The sequence below is a fragment of the Nuphar pumila genome, chromosome 6 (assembly GCF_984573655.1).
Source record: "Nuphar pumila chromosome 6, dmNupPumi1.hap1.1, whole genome shotgun sequence".
Classification (NCBI taxonomy): Eukaryota; Viridiplantae; Streptophyta; class Magnoliopsida; order Nymphaeales; family Nymphaeaceae; genus Nuphar; species Nuphar pumila.
Genome location: NC_143254.1, coordinates 132,717,116 through 132,737,023, shown reverse-complemented (window position 1 = coordinate 132,737,023; position 19,908 = coordinate 132,717,116). Strand labels below are relative to the sequence as shown.

The 19,908-nt window shown below is 34.3% G+C and overlaps 1 protein-coding gene across 5 annotated transcripts in view; it reads right to left on the bottom strand.

Annotated features, from left to right (window-relative positions):
- Positions 1 to 19,908, bottom strand: part of LOC149836305 (Tetratricopeptide repeat (TPR)-like superfamily protein) — a 60,907-nt gene that overhangs the window by 5,525 nt on the left and 35,474 nt on the right. For 3 of the 5 annotated variants that reach the window (XR_016432411.1, XM_090009120.1, XM_090009123.1), the window contains exon 13: positions 184 to 372. Coding sequence is in view for 4 of the 5 variants with exons in the window: in XM_090009120.1 (XP_089865246.1) it covers positions 184 to 372 (189 nt within the window). In the remaining variant the exon portion in view is untranslated. Of the gene's footprint in view, positions 1 to 183; positions 373 to 16,102; positions 16,172 to 19,022; positions 19,144 to 19,908 lie in introns of those variants that run through there. The other 2 variants (XM_090009122.1, XM_090009121.1) reach the window with 2 other exon arrangements.

Sequence of the window (19,908 nt, the reverse complement as noted above, 5' to 3'; positions counted from 1 at the left end):
TATAACTCTGTTGTAACATTATAAAAACACCTTTTAGGTCACGATTCTAAGTATAAGAAAATAGAAAGCGTAACAGCTGAAAAAAGCCTTGCGTTTCTTCTTCGTCTCTCTCTCTCTCTCTCTTCCTCTCTCTCTTTTCTCTACAGGTGAAAAACTTTCAATAAGCAGGAGTGTGAAGTTTACCAAGAAGTGTGGCCCATGAATTGTATCAATGCAGAGACCAGCACCTGGAGGCAGTGTAAGATCTGCACATGGAGATGTAGAAATAATATCTGGAACATCAATTTTGATCAGTGACTTTTCTGTTCCCACACTGCTTTCATGTTTGATGGAAGGGCTCTGTGACAATTGCCCCTGCTCAATCTTATTTACCTGCATATAGCAAAAGCCAAGTTCCAAAATATTGAGAAAATGAAGACCAACTGTTTGTACAACATTAAAGTAATAAATAATTATAAAGCAGACAGAAATAGAAAATATGAACATAATTCAACTAACATAAATTATCAGCAACTGAAAACACATGATATTAGGTAATCACAGAGAGTTTCCACCTCAAATTATCCACAGCAAACAGCATATTTTAGAAGTCTTGTGAAGATATATGCAAATCCTCAAAAATAGCTCTACTTATTGAACTAATCTACAATTTGTTGAGTGCAATTTTTTCTAATGAGATATTATAACAACTTTGATAACGGGATTGAAAGATAAAAGCCATGTATTGATAGCAATATCCCATAATGAGGTGAATCGTGCTCATGTTCAAATGTTTGACAGCAACCTCCATGATTTATGGTTGCATCTTCATTGTCCAAGTATTGTAACACAGACCATTTGACCCCCTCTTGTAGGTGATGTCACTTGATCGGTAATGAGCAACCACGTAGATAGGTTCAATAAATGATATAAAATAAAGAAAATGCATTGTTAATATACCTTGGAGTTACTTGCTACCAAAGGAACCTATTGGAAATGAAATACAAGTGATTACCAATCCTTACAAGGAGTGATGTGCCCCACCTTAGTTTTTAAACAAGCTCAATAAGGGAAGAGCTAAACAAATCAAACCTAACAAAAAAAATGTAACAAAAAAGAATTCTTCAATCTATAAACAGACTAATATGGCACTCAGCCCTCATGCCTCCTGCTCCTGGTTATTCCATAATCAGTTCTTCCTGAAGACCTCCACCATAAAAATGCCTTTTCAAAACTGAAACTGAAGGCAATTTTTTATTTTTCACATAGCATAAACATCTGGAGGACCAGGATATCCAGTGCCTGGTGCAATGTATTGTTAAATAATGTATTATAAGGCTAGCTATTTTATTATTATTTTTAGTACTATTTGTATAGGTATTTTTCCTTTTTTTATTCTTACTTTTTAGGACTTTTTTAGGCTGTATTTGACTAGTCAATGTTTGACTAAAGTCAAATACATAGAGTTGTTGGGCTCCCAACGGCTCTATTGCCCTCTATTGTATATAAATATCGGGCATTGCCCCCTCTAAAATGAGTAGTTTTTGTGTGGTTCATAATCAATAACGTTCATTTTTTTTATTCTTGTTGAATACCTTTTTTTGGGTATTTGTGTATGAACCTTTCTTGGTTCTTGTGAGTGTCCATTTTCGATACTTTGGTTGGAGCTCTTTGAAGTATTCGTTGGTGGTGATCTAGGAGCTTATCTTCTTACATGGTATCAAAGCTTAGTGATCAAGTTAAGTTTTGTTTTAGTACATCAGGAAACGTGCCATTCAAAATTTGAAAAAGAAGTGAAGCTCGTTTGCAATTCCTATTCAAGTGCGCGTGAGATCGCGATTGTGTAAAAGATTGGAGAAGTGTTTGTACCTTTTATCGGTAGTAGAGTACTCGTTATCTTCACTTTATTCTATTTTCTTCTTCTTCACCACTCTTATTATTTTCTTTTTCCTTCTCAAACCTTGTAAAATGGATGACAATGATAATATCACCATTAAACTCATTAAGCTCAATTATTCCAACCATGTAACATGAGCTTCAATTATTAAGCACCTTATATGGAGAAAGGGGTTGTAGAGATTAGTGGATGAGACCGATCCAAAACCCAAACTAATCCTTACAAAGGTAAAAGGTGAGAATGAGATACCTCTTACTGAGGTTGAGAAAAATAAGGTCATTACCACTTACGAAAAAAAGTTGAAGGAATGAAGGATGAGATATGCCAAGATCATGTCTTGGCTCATTAGTGGTGTCGATATCAAAAAGTGTTCAAGTCTTACAAAATTTGAACATGCAAATAATCTATGAAACTATCTTAAGAAAATGTACTCTCTTAAAGATATTGCACATGTGTGCAATTTACACGATAAGGTACAAAATATGGTTCAAGGAGACAAGAGCATTAGAGAATACTATAATAGCTTGTCAGAATTATGAAAAGATTTGGCTCTTTTTGAATCAAATGACATTGTCTGGAAGACATAGAACTTCGTCAAAATCAAATAAATACGAAGCATTTTTTCAATTTATTAATGGATTGAGATCGGAGTTAGAATCAATCAAATTCATTCTCCTTCATCGAGGGAAAGTGCCTTTAATAGAAGACACGATATAAGAATTAAATATTAAAGAAAATAGCCTTAAAAAAAAATCTCCAAGTGTGATGATGACTCGGTCCTAGTCGTGTCTAGATCGAGAAACTATATTCATACCTACAAACCTCCACACTATGTGAGGACAAATGATGAAAAACAAGAAAATGAGTTTGAAAAAGGAAAGTCATTTGTTACTATTGTCGTGAACCGGAACATGTGAAAACATATTGTCCAAAATTAAAGAAGCCCTATGAGAAGAAGGTTGCCTCTGTCGGACCTCCACAAGAATCAAGTAAATCATCCATTTGAAGCATATCCTTAACTCAATTAGTGGAGGCACTTCAACCTCTACTCAAAGGTGCATCTTTATCCACTGAAGCTGCAGTATCTTCTTTCGACATCTCTGATCCTGGTAAATCTCTTTGACTTCTTGACTTAAGTGCCTCTTTTCATATGACACCAAATATTGATATGTTATCTGAATGTCATAACTCAAGTGGGTCAAATGTTTTTACCGCTGATGGAACATCTCTTGAGATAAAAGGAATAGAAAGTTTTGAAAATATTTCTTAAAACTCAAAAAAAATTTGTATTTCACAAATCAAATATATTTCTAAACTTAAACCTAAATCTTTTATTTGTTTCTCAATTATCTGACCATGGATATAATGTGTCATTATCCTCTCGTGGTTGTCGAGTGCAGGATCGCCAGTCAGGGAAGCAGATTGGGAAAGGCCATAGAGAAGGAGGCTTATACTACATGAATTTTTTGAAAATATCCAAGAATACATTGTGTTGTAATGTTCAGAAAAGTGGATTTGGATCTATAGCATAAGAGACTTGGCCATCCTGGTATATCCAAAATCCAGTTTTTTCCAAAGATAAATTTTTTTTGTAATGTTGAAAACTTTACATGTGAAAATTGTATTCTTGGTAAAATGAAGAGATTACCTTTTTAAGAAAGAACCTTTGTTTCTTCTCGACCACTTGAGTTAATACATTCGGATGTGTGGGGACTCACACCTGTTATATCAAAAGGTGACTTTATGTATTATGTAATTTTTTTGAACGATTTTACAAGACATACTTAGATCTATTTTCTTAAACATAAATCTGAATTTTTCTTACACTTTCAAATATTTCATAATCTAGCCAAAAATCAATTTAAGAATGATATTTTTATCTTTCACACCGATTCAGGAGGAGAGTTTTTGTCAAAAGAATTTAAAGTTTATCTAAATTTATATGGTCTCACACATCAAAGATCATGTCTTTGTGAAAATATCTCAAAAATGAGATAAAGTGTGCAATAAGCACACCACCACCAATGTGCACAAATGCACAAGAACACTTAGAACAAATGTACACAAAGGTACAATAAAGAAACTCAAATGCACAAAGGCATACAAAATATAAAGAATTTTATTGAGAAGAATGGAGAACAAAAGCTCCAAGAAGTGCATTTTACAAAGGGGGAACTCCCCTATTTATAAGAGGAAAATGAGCCTTGGAGGGGCTCCACTAGCTGTTGGAGCCCCTCCAACGGTTAGAATTCTAACCGTTGGAGAGGCTCAACAGCTAGTGTTGAGCCCTCCAAGTTGACTTTGAGTCAACAAAAAATAAAGACAAAAAAGTGAAAAGAAAAAAAGAAAAGTAAAAATACAAAAAGAATTACAACATATTCATAATTATGAATATGCGCAAAAGGAAGAGAAATGACTAAAATACCCTTGCGGGTTTTACACGAAAAAAGGAAACATATATATTTACATATATATATATATATATATATATATATAAAGATAGATACATATACATGATGTATATATGTATATGTATCTATCTTTATATATATATATATATATATATATATATATATATATATATATATATATATATATGTAAATATTTACATAAAGAGAGATACATTTTAACACCCTCCCTCAAACTTAGGGCACAATGACCGAAAGTTTGCTAAGGAGAAAGTTGAATCTTGGAGAGCAAAGCGCCTTGGTGAAGAAATCTGCCAACTGATATTCTGAAGTTACATAAGGAAGATCGATGACTTTTTGTAGATATGCCTCTCGGACATAATGGCAGTCCATCTCAATATGCTTTGTCCGCTCATGAAACGTGTGATTCTTAGCAATATAGATTGCACTCTTATTATCACAACACAACTTTGTGGGTTCTTGAATTGGAATCCCCATGTCTTGCAGCAACTGATGAATCCAGACAATCTTCATAGTTGTAGAAGCCATGGCTCGATATTCTGCTTCGGTGGATGATAGAGACACCTTCTGTTGTTTCTTACATCTCCATGAGATCAGGGATTCACCTAAAAAAATACAAAAGCCTGTAGTGGAGTGACGATTATTTGGGTCACCTCCCCAATCAGAGTCAGTATATGCAATTAAATTTAACTCAGAAGATGAGGAAAGGAAAACTCCCTTGTTTAAAGTTCCCTTTATGTATCTGACAACTCGGAGAACGGTACTCATATGAACGGATATAGGAGCATGCTGAAATTGGCTTGCAGTATGCACGGCATGAGAGATGTCCGACCTTGTGATGCTAAGATACATTAGAGATCCCACAAGTTGCCGGTAGGGGGTAGGATCCTCCAAAGGTTTCCCATCATCGATCTTCATTTTTTATCCCACAATTTCAGGGGTCTCACAGATTTTATCATCAGTAATACCTGATCTATTAAGAATCTCACATGCAAGTTTAGTTTGAGACAAAAAATAGCCTCTATGAGAGTAGGCTACCTCGATACCAAGAAAGTAAGTCAGATACCCCAGGTCTGACATTTCAAACCTTTCTTTTAAAGTGGTTTTAATGTTTCTGATGCCCTTTATGTCACTACCTGTTATCAACATATCATCAACATACAATAGTAAAATCACAATTCCTGCATCAGACTTTTTGACGAACAGAGCAATGTCAGTGTAGCATGAGGAAAAACCATTTTGAACCATCACATCATTAAATTGATCATACCAAGCCTTAGGGGCTTGTTTTAAACCATAAAACACTTTTTGCAAACGAAGGCCTTTCCCCTTTGGTACGTTCATACCAGGAGGAGCATCCATGTAGACTTCTTCATTAAGGTCCTCATTTAGAAAGACATTTTTAACATCCATTTGGTAAATATTCCATTTTTTAATAGATGCAATGGTGATCAAACACCTTACAGTAACCATTCGTGCAACAGGAGCAAAGGTTTCTTCGTAATCGATGTTGTATTCTTGACTATAGCCTTTTGCGACAAGACGGGCTTTATATCTTTCGAGAGTGCCATCACTCTTGGTTTTGACTTTAAAACCCCATCTACATCCTATTGTTTTCTTTCCTTCTGAAAGACATTGAAAAACCCACGTTTTGGCTTTGTTGAGGGCTCTAAGTTCGTTGTCCATGGCATCCCTCCATTCTATTATTTCCTTAGCTTCTTTAAAATTTCTAGGTTCTTGATATGAGTGGATGGCACTAAGACATGTCCTATGCTTTGGAGAAAAAGACTCATAAGATATAAATCTAGAAGGATTTTTCCTAGATCTTTCAGTTCTTCGAGAGTTGTTGGAAGATTCACTAAGGTCACTATATTTCTCTATTGCACTTCTAAAAGTGCTTTTATCTCTATGTGTATAGGTAATTGGTTTATTTATCATTTCTTCTTCATCATGAATGGTTTGAGGAATACTTTCACTTATATCCTCATTCTCATTTAATTCATCATCACTAAAAAAATCTTCATTTCTAGATAATAGTTCAAACAAAAAAGAATAATCAGCATTATCTTCATGAGTTTTGTGTTCTTCAAAACCACTTATGTTTTCTAAAAATGTTACATTTCTTGAAATATATAGTTTATCATTCTTAATATCATAACACCTAAAACCTTTTTGGGTTTCCGAATATCCCAAAAACGCACAAGGAATAGCTTTGGGAGATAATTTATCATTCTTATCGGTGAGAACAAAACATTTGCAACAAAAAATTCTTAACCTATTGTAATCGGGTTCTTTTTTATACAAGATTTCATATGGAGATATTTGATTCAAGTTTTTGGATGGAAGTCGGTTGATGAGATAAACCGATGCAAGAGCCGCTTCGGCCCAAAATCTTTTTGGAATTTTTTGAGAAATTAGCAAAGTTCTTGTAGTTTCAATTATGTGTCTATGTTTTCGTTCGGCCAACCCATTTTGTTGAGGAGTTTTGGGACAAGACCTTTGATGAACAATCCCATTATTTTCAATATAACTTTTGAAATCATTTGAGAGATATTCTCCCCCGGAATCGGTTCTAAGAATTTGTAATTTACTATTGAATTGATTTGGTATTAACATGTGAAAAACCTTAAAAGTAGAGAAAACCTCATGTTTATGTTTGAGGAAGTATATCCAACTATACCTTGAGAAATCATCCACATAAATAACATAATACGAAAAACCTCCCTTAGACACAACGGGTGCCGGTCCCCAAACATCCGAATGCACAATTTCGAAAGGCTTAGTTGAAAACATAGTTCTTTGTCTAAAAGGTAAGCTTCTCATTTTACCAAGAATACAATCATTACAATTGAAATTGTCTTTACATAAGGTTTTAGAAAAATGTAAATACGAAAGCTTGACAATATTTGGATGCCCAAGGCGTTTATGCCAAACATTTATATCCTTATGTTGGGCAACATTACAAAAAGAGGTTTTTGGAATTTGAAGAAATTCCATGAGATAAAGATCTCCCTTCCTAGAGCCTTCCTCAATCAACTTCCCGGACCGGCGATCCTGTATCCAACATTTATTTGATGAGAATTTGATATCACACCCATGATCCGATAGTTGAGAGACGGAAAGCAAATTTAAATTTAGTTTTGGTATAAATCTAACTTTTGGAATAGAAAAACCTTGTCTTTCAAAATCACCAATTCCTTTTATTTCAAGAGAAGCCTCATCCGCGGTAGAGACAAAAGAGGGTGACAAATTTTTTTTAGTATTTAGAAAGTGAAAAAACATTTGGAGTCATATGAAAGGATGCACCCGAGTCTAAGAGCCAAAGAGTCTAAACGAGAGGAGAGAAGGTGGTCATGGCGGCTCCGAAAACGGATCCCTTGAGGAGTGGTTGAAGAGCTTCCATGATTTGATTGAGAGACAAAGTAGCATGATTGGAAGTAGAAGGACCTTCCTCCTTAGTTGATTGGAAAGTAGTAGACATAGCCACCATCTTCTTCCATTTAGGGCATACCGGTTTAATGTGACCCGGTTCTTTGTAAAAATGGCATATGATCTTACTATAATCTCTTCTTCCATAATGCCCATCATTTTCTCTTCCTCCTTGATTTTTGTTAAAATGAGGGGGTTTATAGGTTTTAACATTATTCCCCGGTCTTGAGACGGCATAAGCACCCTCATCCTCATCTTTAGAGGGAACGACCAACACACTTAGATTGGTTTTATTCATTATCAATCTAGTTTCTTCTCCACTTAATTTGGTAAGCACATCTTCCAAAGGAGGGGAAGAGAAAGAAGATAAGAGAGAGGATCTAGTTTGTTCAAACTCGGGTCTAAGCCCATTTAAAAAGTTAAAGAAATGATCCTCTTCTAATTGTTTGACCCTCAATTCAATAGCCTCACCACTCCATTTAGGTTCTTGGAGGGCAAGCTCATCCCAAATAGTGGATAACTCGGCGAAATACTCTCTAACGGACATTTCTCCTTGTTGAAGGGTTGAAGTCTTCTTTTGGAGATAGTATTTATGGGACAAATCTTTTGAAGTATACATTCTTTCAAGATATTCTCATACTTGATATGCCTTTTTGAACTTTAGAATGTTGACATTAATTTTGGTCTCAACCGAAGAGAAGAACCATGAGAGTATTTTGTAATTTTTTATTTCTCACTCTTCATGCTTCTTATTGTAATCTTCAAAAGCCTTTTCACTTTCTTCTCTCTCAAGAACCTTGATCTCCCCTCTCTCAAGGATAGTAATTTTCGGTTCGGGTTCGGGAATAGTTCCTTGAACATATCCCCAAAGACCCTTTCCTTTTATATGGGCCTCCATATTCCTGGCCCATACATGATAATTCGTTCCATTTAATTTGAAGCCAAGAGAGAAGTGAGAATCTTTTTCGCCCATTAGAGAGGATACAAAGAGAAATAAATGCGTACCACAATGCGAAATGAGTCCCTTCTTGATGTAGGAAGCTTCTAAAATATAGAATGAAGAGCCGAGTCTTCACTCCAACTACCACAACTTAATGGTACACTTTACGAGGTACTCCAACGAAGAGAGAAAAAAAGCACGATCTTCTTTTCCTTTAAGCCTAGCTCTGATACCATGTGAAAATATCTCAAAAATGAGATAAAGCGATAAGCACAACACCACCAATGTGCACAAATGCACAAGAACACTTAGAACAAATGTACACAAAGGTACAATAAAGAAACTCAAATGCACAAAGGCATACAAAATATAAAGAATTTTATTGAGAAGAATGGAGAACAAAAGCTCAAAGAAGTGCATTTTACAAAGGGGGAACTCCCCTATTTATAAGAGGAAAAGGAGCCTTGGAGGGGCTCCACTAGCTGTTGGAGCCCCTCCAACGGTTAGAATTCTAACCGTTGGAGGGGCTCAACAGCTAGTGTTGAGCCCTCCAAGTTGACTTTGAGTCAACAAAAAATAAAGACAAAAAAGTGAAAAGAAAAAAAGAAAAGGAAGAAAAGTAAAAATGCCTATAAGGCATAAGTTAATATCATTGAAGAAAATAAGGGTGTAACACCCATTACATGGAGCAAAAGCTCCTTATTGGAGTGAAGAATACAAAGGGGAAAGCCCCTATTTATAAGCACAAAAAGGGGCCACCTTGGGGGCTCCCAAAGGAGACGTTGGAGAGCCCCCAACGGTCACATTTGTGACCGTTGGGGGCTCCCAACGTCTCTATTGGGAGGCCCCCAATATGGTACGAATACGAAAAACAAAAATAAAAAAACAGAAAATAAAAGAAATATTACAATGCATATTCCAATTGGAATATGCGTAAAATGACAAATTACAAGAATACCCTTGAGGGTATTTTAGGAAGAGAAAATATATATATTTGTATATATATATATATATAAATAGAGATACGTATACATATATATGTCTACGTATCTTTATATATATATAAATAGAGATACGTATACATATATATATATGTATACGTATCTTTATATATATATATGTACATTTAAGGATTATATTTCAACATACATATATGTGTACGAGTACACATATTTTAACACCCCCCCTCAATCTTTGCGGGGAAACGAAAAGATTGAAAAAAGGGCAAGACTCCAAGAGGCTTTGGTAAGGATGCTATTGAAACTTGAAAATGCCTTCCTCCAATTGTCTTCTAATGGTGAACACATTTTCCGATCCATCCAAGGTACTTCTTTTTATCTTATTTCCAAGATCCTGTGGAATAACAACAAAGAACAAGTAAAAAAATATCTTTGCACTTTACTCAAATGGAACATTCCTAACAAGGTGCAAAATTATAACTTATGCATAGAAATTTGAAGCACAGGATAGGATAATTACTTTAGCATGAAAAGAAAATTTAGAAAACCAAGGTTTCAAAATCATATATCATGTTAAATAGTGGGCGGAAACAAATTGCAAAAATGCATAACGCATTCATAAGGTCCAACATTGGACAAACACAACCCCATAATGGGGAATAACACAATGGTCTACTAAGGGACACCGCAAGAAGCCTACGAAGAGGCATAAGTTATATAAACTTCATTGAATGAGGGCCTAAAAGGCCAAAATGAGCATATGCATATACTATCATGAAATGAATCAACACTTAAAAGAAACATTAATGAACATGCTCTAAACATATAGAAAGACAAAGGTTATTGATTTTAGCAATTCCTTTAAAAGCGATTTCAAGAGGGAAATGCTTCAAGAGCATAAAAAGAGTGTATGAAGCACAAGATTTCAAAAAGATTTTAAATCCATTTAAGAGGCAAAATAATGAGTGTTATTTGAGTAGAGAACCTCACACTTTTAGGAAAATCTCACTCAAATGACAAAAAAACTCATTTTGCATATCAAAAAGTGGCCAAAAAAACATAAACACTTAATATATAGATTAAATGCCAAAATATTGATTTGATTTTAAAATATGCATATCAAATATATGATTCACTTGTAAAAAGAAAACAAAAAATGAATGTAATTTCATAACTTTCAACAATAGTTCATCCACTACAAGCAACTACCTCATTAGTCCTCCAAACCCCATAAATCAAGTGTATAAGCTACTAGATCAAGAATATAAATATAATGTCATTAAAGGCCAAATGACACACAAAGGTGTGCAAAAGAACCTCTTGTCTATATGTAATAATACTTGAAATGAGTGCATCAACGATAAGAACAAGAGAATACACGCCAACATGGACCAAAAGCATCTCTTGTCTACGTAAAAATACACTCAAGACCAAGTATGTTCAGCTACTACAACAAGAGTATCAAGTCAACCATGGGCTAAAAACACAATACATCTCTTGTCTACATAAAATGGCACTTGAATTGGGTGAAAGGAGTCAACCATGGGCATACATCTCAGCAACTAGAACAAGGACACAAATGCCAACATAGGCTAAAATCACACACCATGGTGTGAATCAACGTGCCTTGTCTACATATAATAACACTCAAGACAAGTGTGTTCAGCTACTAGACCAAGAGAACAAAAGCCAACAAAGGGCTACCAACACACAAAGGTGTAATAAAATTCTTGTCTACATATGATGACACTTAGATATGAGTTATAAAAGGAGAAGACTTTTGAGACAATAAAACTTGTAATGACAAACATATAAATAAAACCTTGAATCAATAGAACAATATTTTTCAAAAAAGAATACCCATATTTTGGAATAAACTATGTAAAAGTATCTTCAACAAGATACTACAACCGATAGAACAATATCCTTGAGAATAAATGTGTGAACATACGCACACCAAGAACACTTGTGCACAAAAGCACGAAATCACAAATGTGCAAATGCACTCATAAGTTTCATAAACAATAAAAGGTTGGGCAATAATCCCTAAAATCTTGATTTTAATATACCTTAAAACATTTAAGGTTTCAAAACACCATATTTCCATCACATATATAAATAAGAGCATCCATAAGATCAATGGCCAAAATCAAACGAGTGACACACTCATAATTAGAGATCATATACCAAATCATTCTAGAGTCCCAAGGTGCCCATAACTCACCTCAACCACCATCTATAATATGGCAAGTGGACAATCTAAAATGACATAACACAAGGTGCCCATAACTCACCTTAACAATTATCTCTAATATAACAATAAGGCCATAAAAAAGGATTGATGCATCATATACCTTGTGAGGGATAAAAGATAAATGTCATAAAAGGGCAATAAACTCTTAGGGAAAACATTTTCCAAATTTGTGATTTTACAAAGAGGGCTGACTCAAAGGTCCAACATAATTAATCACAACAATATGTCATATAACAATAATGTTGCATATATACGAAATTATGTTCAATCATGATCATTATAAAAAGACTTAATAAACACAACATGAAATATTTAAGCTATGTGATGTGTGAGAAAAGAATTAGAATAATCCAAGAAACAAATCAAGCCTTTATAATTTGCAATTATATGTATACCAAGATGTAAAATGGCAATAATCTTAAATGTGCAAATTTAAGACATGTACCAAGATATTGCAGAAGCATTTATAATGATAAAAGAAACAATCTTACAAGTCCATTAAGGGATAAAAACAAACACAAGCCCTAAAGAAGACAATAAAAACATCTCTTTATTGAAAAGAGAGTACCATGTAAAAATGTCTATGAATAGACAATACGCATATAAGCATAAATATTTTATAAAAGAAGTGTACGAAGACACTCTCACAATCACTTGAACAAAATACGCAAAAAGCGTAATAAAGGCAAACATGCAATAATGCATGTATTTCATAAAAGGAACAAATGCTTGAGTCTCTCAAGCTTTAATTATGCAATTATATGCTTGATAAATGCAATTTAAGACAAAGAAGACCATATTATGGCCAATATAGGCATCCTTAGAGATACAATCAAGAGGTTTTGAAACCTTATGTGAAAAATACAAACAAACATGTTTATAAAGTTGCATCATTAGAAGAAAAATAAAAAATTAATGAAATCTTTTATACCAAAGGATGCAATAGATACACTATGCATTCTATATAATGTGAGAAGATTTTTAAAAGATCTTTCCTAATGAACACAATGGTTCATACAACATATTTATCACAAATAATTTTTCAAAATTCTTTAAATAAACCAAAACCATTGAGAGACTTTTAGGAGTTCATAAATAATTATCATTAACAAAAACTACTTAGGGTTCATAAAAAAGTAAACTACAAAGATTTAGATGTTAGAAATTCTCATACAAGAATTATATCAAAAATTTAGCAAAGATCATTAACTTATATAAGAATTATATAAGTTATCACAAAAAAATGCACTAAAAACCATACACAAGAGTTTTTAAGCAAAGATCATTAATTTAGCAAGAAATTATATAAAAAGTTAACTTATAGGTTAATCACGAAATTCTTATGAAAAAATCATAAATCTCACATAATTGAAAAACAATTTTGCAAAACATAAATTACTATTATGTGTGATGAGGAATCGATAAATATATAACCAAGAATTATAATAAACAAATTTACCAAATTTAAAAGGACATATTTTAAAATATACGAACACGCAAAATGTGAAAGGAAATGATTCAACTATTAAAAACACTAAATGTGCAAGAAAAATAGTTTCATAATGCATAATATGTTAAGAAAAGAGATACATACCGAAAACTTCTAAAAAGGAGAGGAACAATGAATACTTCACCATTTCTTGAGCACCACGCTTTCCGTTGCACCAAGAGACAACCCCATCATAACCTTGCTCTGATACCATGTAAAGAAGCGGCTTTGAATATATTGGGTTCAATAATGAACCAATACACATGCACATGAAGTGTGAATATACCCACTAAAGGGAAAACACAAGCACATAATGTGCTAACACATAAACCCACAAAGGAGCAAAAATGCCTATAAGGCATAAGTTAATATCATTGAAGAAAATAAGGGTGTAACACTCATTACATAGAGCAAAAGCTCCTTATTGGAGTGAAGAATACAAAGGGGAAAGCCCCTATTTATAAGCACAAAAAGGGACCACCTTGGGGGCTCCCAAAGGAGACGTTGGAGAGCCCCCAACGGTCACATTTGTGACCGTTGGGGGCTCCCAACGTCTCTATTGGGAGGCCCCCAATATGGTACGAATACGAAAAACAAAAATAAAAAAACAGAAAATAAAAGAAATATTACAATGCATATTCCAATTGGAATATGCGTAAAATGACAAATTACAAGAATACCCTTGAAGGTATTTTAGGAAGAGAAAATATATATATTTATATATATATAAATAGAGATACGTATATATATATATATATGTATACGTATCTTTATATTTATATATATGTACATTTAAGGATTATATTTCAATATACATATATGTGTACGAGTACACATATTTTAACATATATATACCCCCCTCACCCCCTTTCTCTCTCATTGCATTTTAACTCTCCCTCTCTCTAACCCTCTCTCTCTCTCTCTTCCTTTTCCTTCCTATCACTCTCTAAAACCCAACTCTCTTTTTAGATTTCTTTCTCCTACCTCCGTTGTTTTTTCAATTTGCTCTTCTAGAAGCCTTCATGCTTCTCCCCTCTTCAGCTTGGCGATTTCAGTTTGTTTGGGGGAGCCCCGTCCAAACAAACACGACTTTTGGAGCTCTACCAACATAAGTGTTGTCCAATTTAAAACTCGGTAAACAAATCTGAATTCTCCCATGACTTGGTTGTGTACATGTCGTCCCTTACGTAGGTTAATTCTCAAAGCATATTTGAAATGCTTCACATGGTGCAACCATGACACAGGAGGCCTTCCACCCCTATGACGTGGAGACCCTACTGTCGTGCACCCCTTAGAGTGCACTTCTAGGTGCCCTAAGGCCTTAACGAGCCACCCTCTTTTGTTTGCCGAGCTCCTCACCACTGTGCACCTTTCTTAACACCCTCACCTTCATTAATTTGTTTTTCATGGTTCGATCAAGGCACTCGAGGCCTTTTTAGCCACCCTCCTTTGTCGGCAAATCCATTAATCTAAAGGCGTCGCTAAGGAACCTTTCATAGTTCACATTGGCACCGATGGCCTTCTCGACTTTCCTCCTTTGTCAGTGAGCCTCTCTACACGTTGCACATACGCATACGCACCACTGCGTCTGTGTGCAACCCCGCGTGCGGGAGACCAGCACAACCTACACCTAGTTGTGCATCCTCTCGTTTAATTTACGATATGCCATTAGGTTGCCAATATCCCCGCTCACTATTAGCATTTTTGATAACGTGTAGTAGAAGTATTGCCAAAAAAAATCACTGCATCCAGAAGTACTACAAAAGAGTTGTTTAAATCTCTTCCCTCATAACATATTTGTTATTCCTCCCTACTTCGATCCTCAATCATATTTTTATCACCCTATATAAGATCATGCCAAAAACTTATAATTTATAATGTTAAATATGTTTTGGACATATTCATGATTATATCCAAATCATAGGCATTGATTTGTGTTAGCATGCTCTAATGAATATTCCCATGCCGTAATCTATGTCTTGCATACTCTGAATTATGTTTGCATACACAAATTCATGTTTGTATTGTAATGAAATAGCAAAAAATACAAAAACAATGCTACTAAGGGCTTTACAAGATTACGATCAAAAGAGTGCATAAGCACAAACCAATGTCATTAAGGGCTTATAAGATCGCAACACAATGTGCACAAGCACAAGTCCACTATAGGACAAAAAATAGCCATCAAGAGGCAACAAAACAAGCACTAAGTGCATATAGAACATTAAGGAACTAAATAGAAAAAGATAAAATGTAAAAAATATTCATCTTTATTGAGCATAAATGCTTAAAAGAAGCATTAGTTATAAGAGAGGGGTTCAACCCCTATATATATATATATATTAGGGGAAAGCATGAGGCTCTATTAGGGAGCTCCCAATAGAGTCGTTCAAAGCTCCCAACGGTCACAAAAATGACTCTATGGTATTTTGACCATAGAACCCATGTTCTTTACAAAAAAGACAAAAAAAAGATAAAAATAAATAAATAAAAGAAAATTTGTTCCTACTGAACAATATTATTAGATGAGTAAAATGATGAAAATACCCCTAGAAGATATTTACCTATTACATCAATATATATATATACAACTTAACACTCTCCCTCAAACTTACGGTGAGACAAATCGAAAGTTTGGAAATACAACACAGATTCAATGAGAAGGATTCAAGTCTTCAAGTGGCTACAATGGAAATCTCCATCTTTATGACATATTAGAGAGTTTTGCAAATACAAGTCTTCAAATGTCTTTTATTGGTGATCATCCCCAATCGCCTTCATCGGCTATCTCCATCTTCATAATGCATCAAAGATATTCCTTTTTTAGTCCATCACATCTTTAAGAACCTATAGAGAAAACAAAAACACAGGTTCCAACTACAAAAAGAAGTTATTCGAACCAAATAATTATGAAGTTTCAAAACAAATATATATATTTTGAACAAAAATAACATTTAAGAAAAAAAATTAAGCAAAGTGGTGATAATTTTTAGAAATCCTAGATAACCATTAAGAAAGACAGGAAAAGCATACCTCAAAAGAGAAATCTTTATGAAATCAAATTTAGACAATCATAAACTCAAAAACAACATATTTTTCAAGAAAACATAAATATTGATGATAAGGGAATTTAATCACTAAAAAACATATCAGTTATCAAGAAGAGATAAACAGTTATGCATAAATAATACTCTAAGTATGTCAATCATGCATATAATAAAAAATATGAGCTAATTAAATTCATGCATACAATTATGTGAAGCACGCTAATTAATATGAAATACACACATATGCATCATGCAATTAAAAGATATTTAATGCACATGAAACGACAATAAAAAGATAACTATTTTTATCAATAAAATGCATATAACATGCATGAATTTAATATAAAGAGTTGAGTACCTTCAATTATGACCCAAAGTGCCCATCAATATCAAGTGAATAATACACAAGTGTTTATTTAAGAAACACACTCATAAAACCCACAAAGGGGCACACACAAGAAGACTCACAATATAAAGAATAAGATTATCATCAACAAGCTTCGAAACAAAAACAATATTCTTTTTGATATTTGGGGCATGAAAAACATTGGAAAGTTTGAGAATGAACTTGGACATAGGGATAACCGAATTTCCAACATGAGAAATAGAGTGATGGGAGCCATCTCAGTGACTATACAGTTTTTGCCAAAATAAGTAGGACTTAGAAGCTTACCTGCATCTCCAGTAACATGAGTTGCTGCCCCAGAATCAACATACCATGTTCCCTGCTCATTCTGCTTCAAATTCAACGCTGCTAGGGCTGACATGAGCAATTCTTTTAATTCTCCATTCGATTCAGTCCCTTTCTTATGTTCTCTTTGTTGGTTTTTCCCTTTATTATGTGGATTAAACCAACAATTGGCCTTAACATGACCCTTTTGTTTCATATGTAGCATGTAGGCACGTTTCTCTGTCCTTGAGAATTCGGAAGAATATTAAGAGTGGGCAAAAGCCCACGTCCCCTTGATGTGTTTCTGCTCTGTCCTCCATGTCCTCGAAAACCATATCCTCCTCTCCCGCGTCCATAGTTGACTCCTGTACAAGAACATCCTGAGTGTTTCCTTGCGTATGAGATTCTTCTGGTAAACCTTTCAACAACATCTCATACTGTAACAACTTAGCGCGCAGATCCTTAAACTTTGGTAATTCAGGCAAACACAACAATGAAGTCGTAAGGACATGATAATCAACCCCCAATCCACTCAAAATCTGTTGAACCATGTCCTTATCGCTAACTGGGCACCCAATGATGGCTAACTGATCAGCTATGCTTTTCATTTTATTCAAATATTCCATGACGATCAAAGAATCCTTCCTCATCATCTGAAACTCACGCGTCAGAAATACAACTCGAGCCTCTAAAATCTGAGAATATGTGTGAACCAATCTGTCCCATAACTGTGCACCTGTGCAATCATCTGGAATGGCAAGGAGAACCTCATGCGATAGAGTCGAAGTGATATAGGCCACAAGCAACTGATCCCGTTTTCCCAATTAAGGTATTTTGGGTTCTTGATGAGAACAGTAGATGTTGCCCCTTTGTCATCCTTATCTTCATGAGATACAAATTCTGGAGGGGCTGGCACGGATCCATCGAGATGACTGAGGAGACCTTGACTCCTTATAAAGGGAATTATTTATCTTTTCCAGGTCAAAAAATTTTAAGTATGTAGTTTTTCAGACACAAGTTGGTTAAGAAAACTCGCAGAGAGACTGGATTGTGCGGCTGGGAAGTCCATAGGAAATAAAAATAGTATGGAAAGGAAAATATTGAGAGAAATGCAGCACTTCAACAATATCAAGCTGTGATTCTCGATTTGCCGTTTTTTTTTTATATAGGACTAGACAGATTTCAGATAAAACCCTCAATCAATCCTTGAGTGCAGTACAAAATGAGGAAGTATCTGATCTTCCTCCTTTGATTTTTTTTTCATTGAGAAAGAAAGTCAGATTAAGTGACAAGCAGATCTGATAATAATCAGATCTGGTGAACGATATTCAGTGATATTCAACAAAAAAAAAGAATATAGGAACGATATTCAGCGTTATTCAGCGAAAATACAGAAATCGTTAAGAAAGAGGACCGATATTCAGCAAAAAGGAATATAGGTGCAGGAAGCAACAATTTCAGATCCGGGATTCACAGTTTCAGATCTGGGGATCTGACACAAGATGAAAACTTTAGATCAGAAATAAAAAATCAGATCTGCAACAGCCTGGAATAATTCAGACCTGAAGTTAAAAACAGATCTGCGACAAGCTGAAACGGAAAGACCTTTCAAAACTGTCACAGAAAAAAAAATTTAAGGCAAAAGAGAACAACAAAAGAGAAGAATATCAGGACGAGGAAAGATGTTTAATAGAGGTTTAATAGAAGAGGGACAAGACTGCGAAAGAAATTTTTCGACTTGGAAAAAAAAGAGTCTCTCTTCAGTCATACCTTCCGGAAATCATGTCGTGCTCTGATACCATGTTAGATTTTCAGATCTCCAGTCTTTTACTTGTAGAAGAAAGAAAGACAATAAAAGGAAAGGGGCTACACAAAACAGAGAGGGAACACGCCCCCTTGGGCGTCATTTCTCATTGAATATAAGGATTTTACAAAATGTATTGCGGTACAAGTTTACCCTTAAACAATAATTAAAAATTACAACATGTCCACCTATAAGTGACGTCTTGAATATTAGACATAAAATGATTGGATCTGGATCTTAACGACCTGGTCCAAGACACAAAAACAAATTGACGTTATCTTTTCAATATCATCAATTTGTATAATCTTTCGAAACACCATAGTTTCAAAAATAAATAGCCATCACAGATAAGCATAATTAACAGAATCCAATATAATAATGGTCATATAATAAATGAGTGATACAGCACACTCAGATCCAGAGATCAAACAATTGTTCATTAGAGCCAAACCATAAGTTGACAATCTAAACTGACATAAAACGAGGTGCACATAATTCACCCAAACACCGTCACTGAATAAAAAAAATAACAAGGCCAAGAGAAATGATGCATCATATAATTTTTTTTTTGTGATGGACACAATAAATGCCACAAGAAGGCAATAAATACTCACGAAAATCATTTTCCAAATAAGTGAATTCAAATATAAGAACCGATTTGAAAAAACAAAGTTTCAAATCAAATATGCTCACGAAAATCATTTTTTTAGTTAGTTGCAGAGATCGATTGTTAGTTTTGTTACTTTTTTTTATATATTAGGGTAGCATTTTATTTAGCGATACACATGTTAGGATAACGTTTTTGCAACATGCGAGTTTGATATTAAAATTTTGGTTTGTGCATATTTCATAACACCGAATTTGAGCTTCACGTGTTCCATGAAATCCGATTTTTTTGCAAAACCATGACCTATTCTTTTCCCAATTAAAGTCGCTTCTTTTCTTAAATTTAGTCGTAGCAATCTTTTATATTTAAATTCATTTCAATTGTTGTTTTAGTGGGACTAACC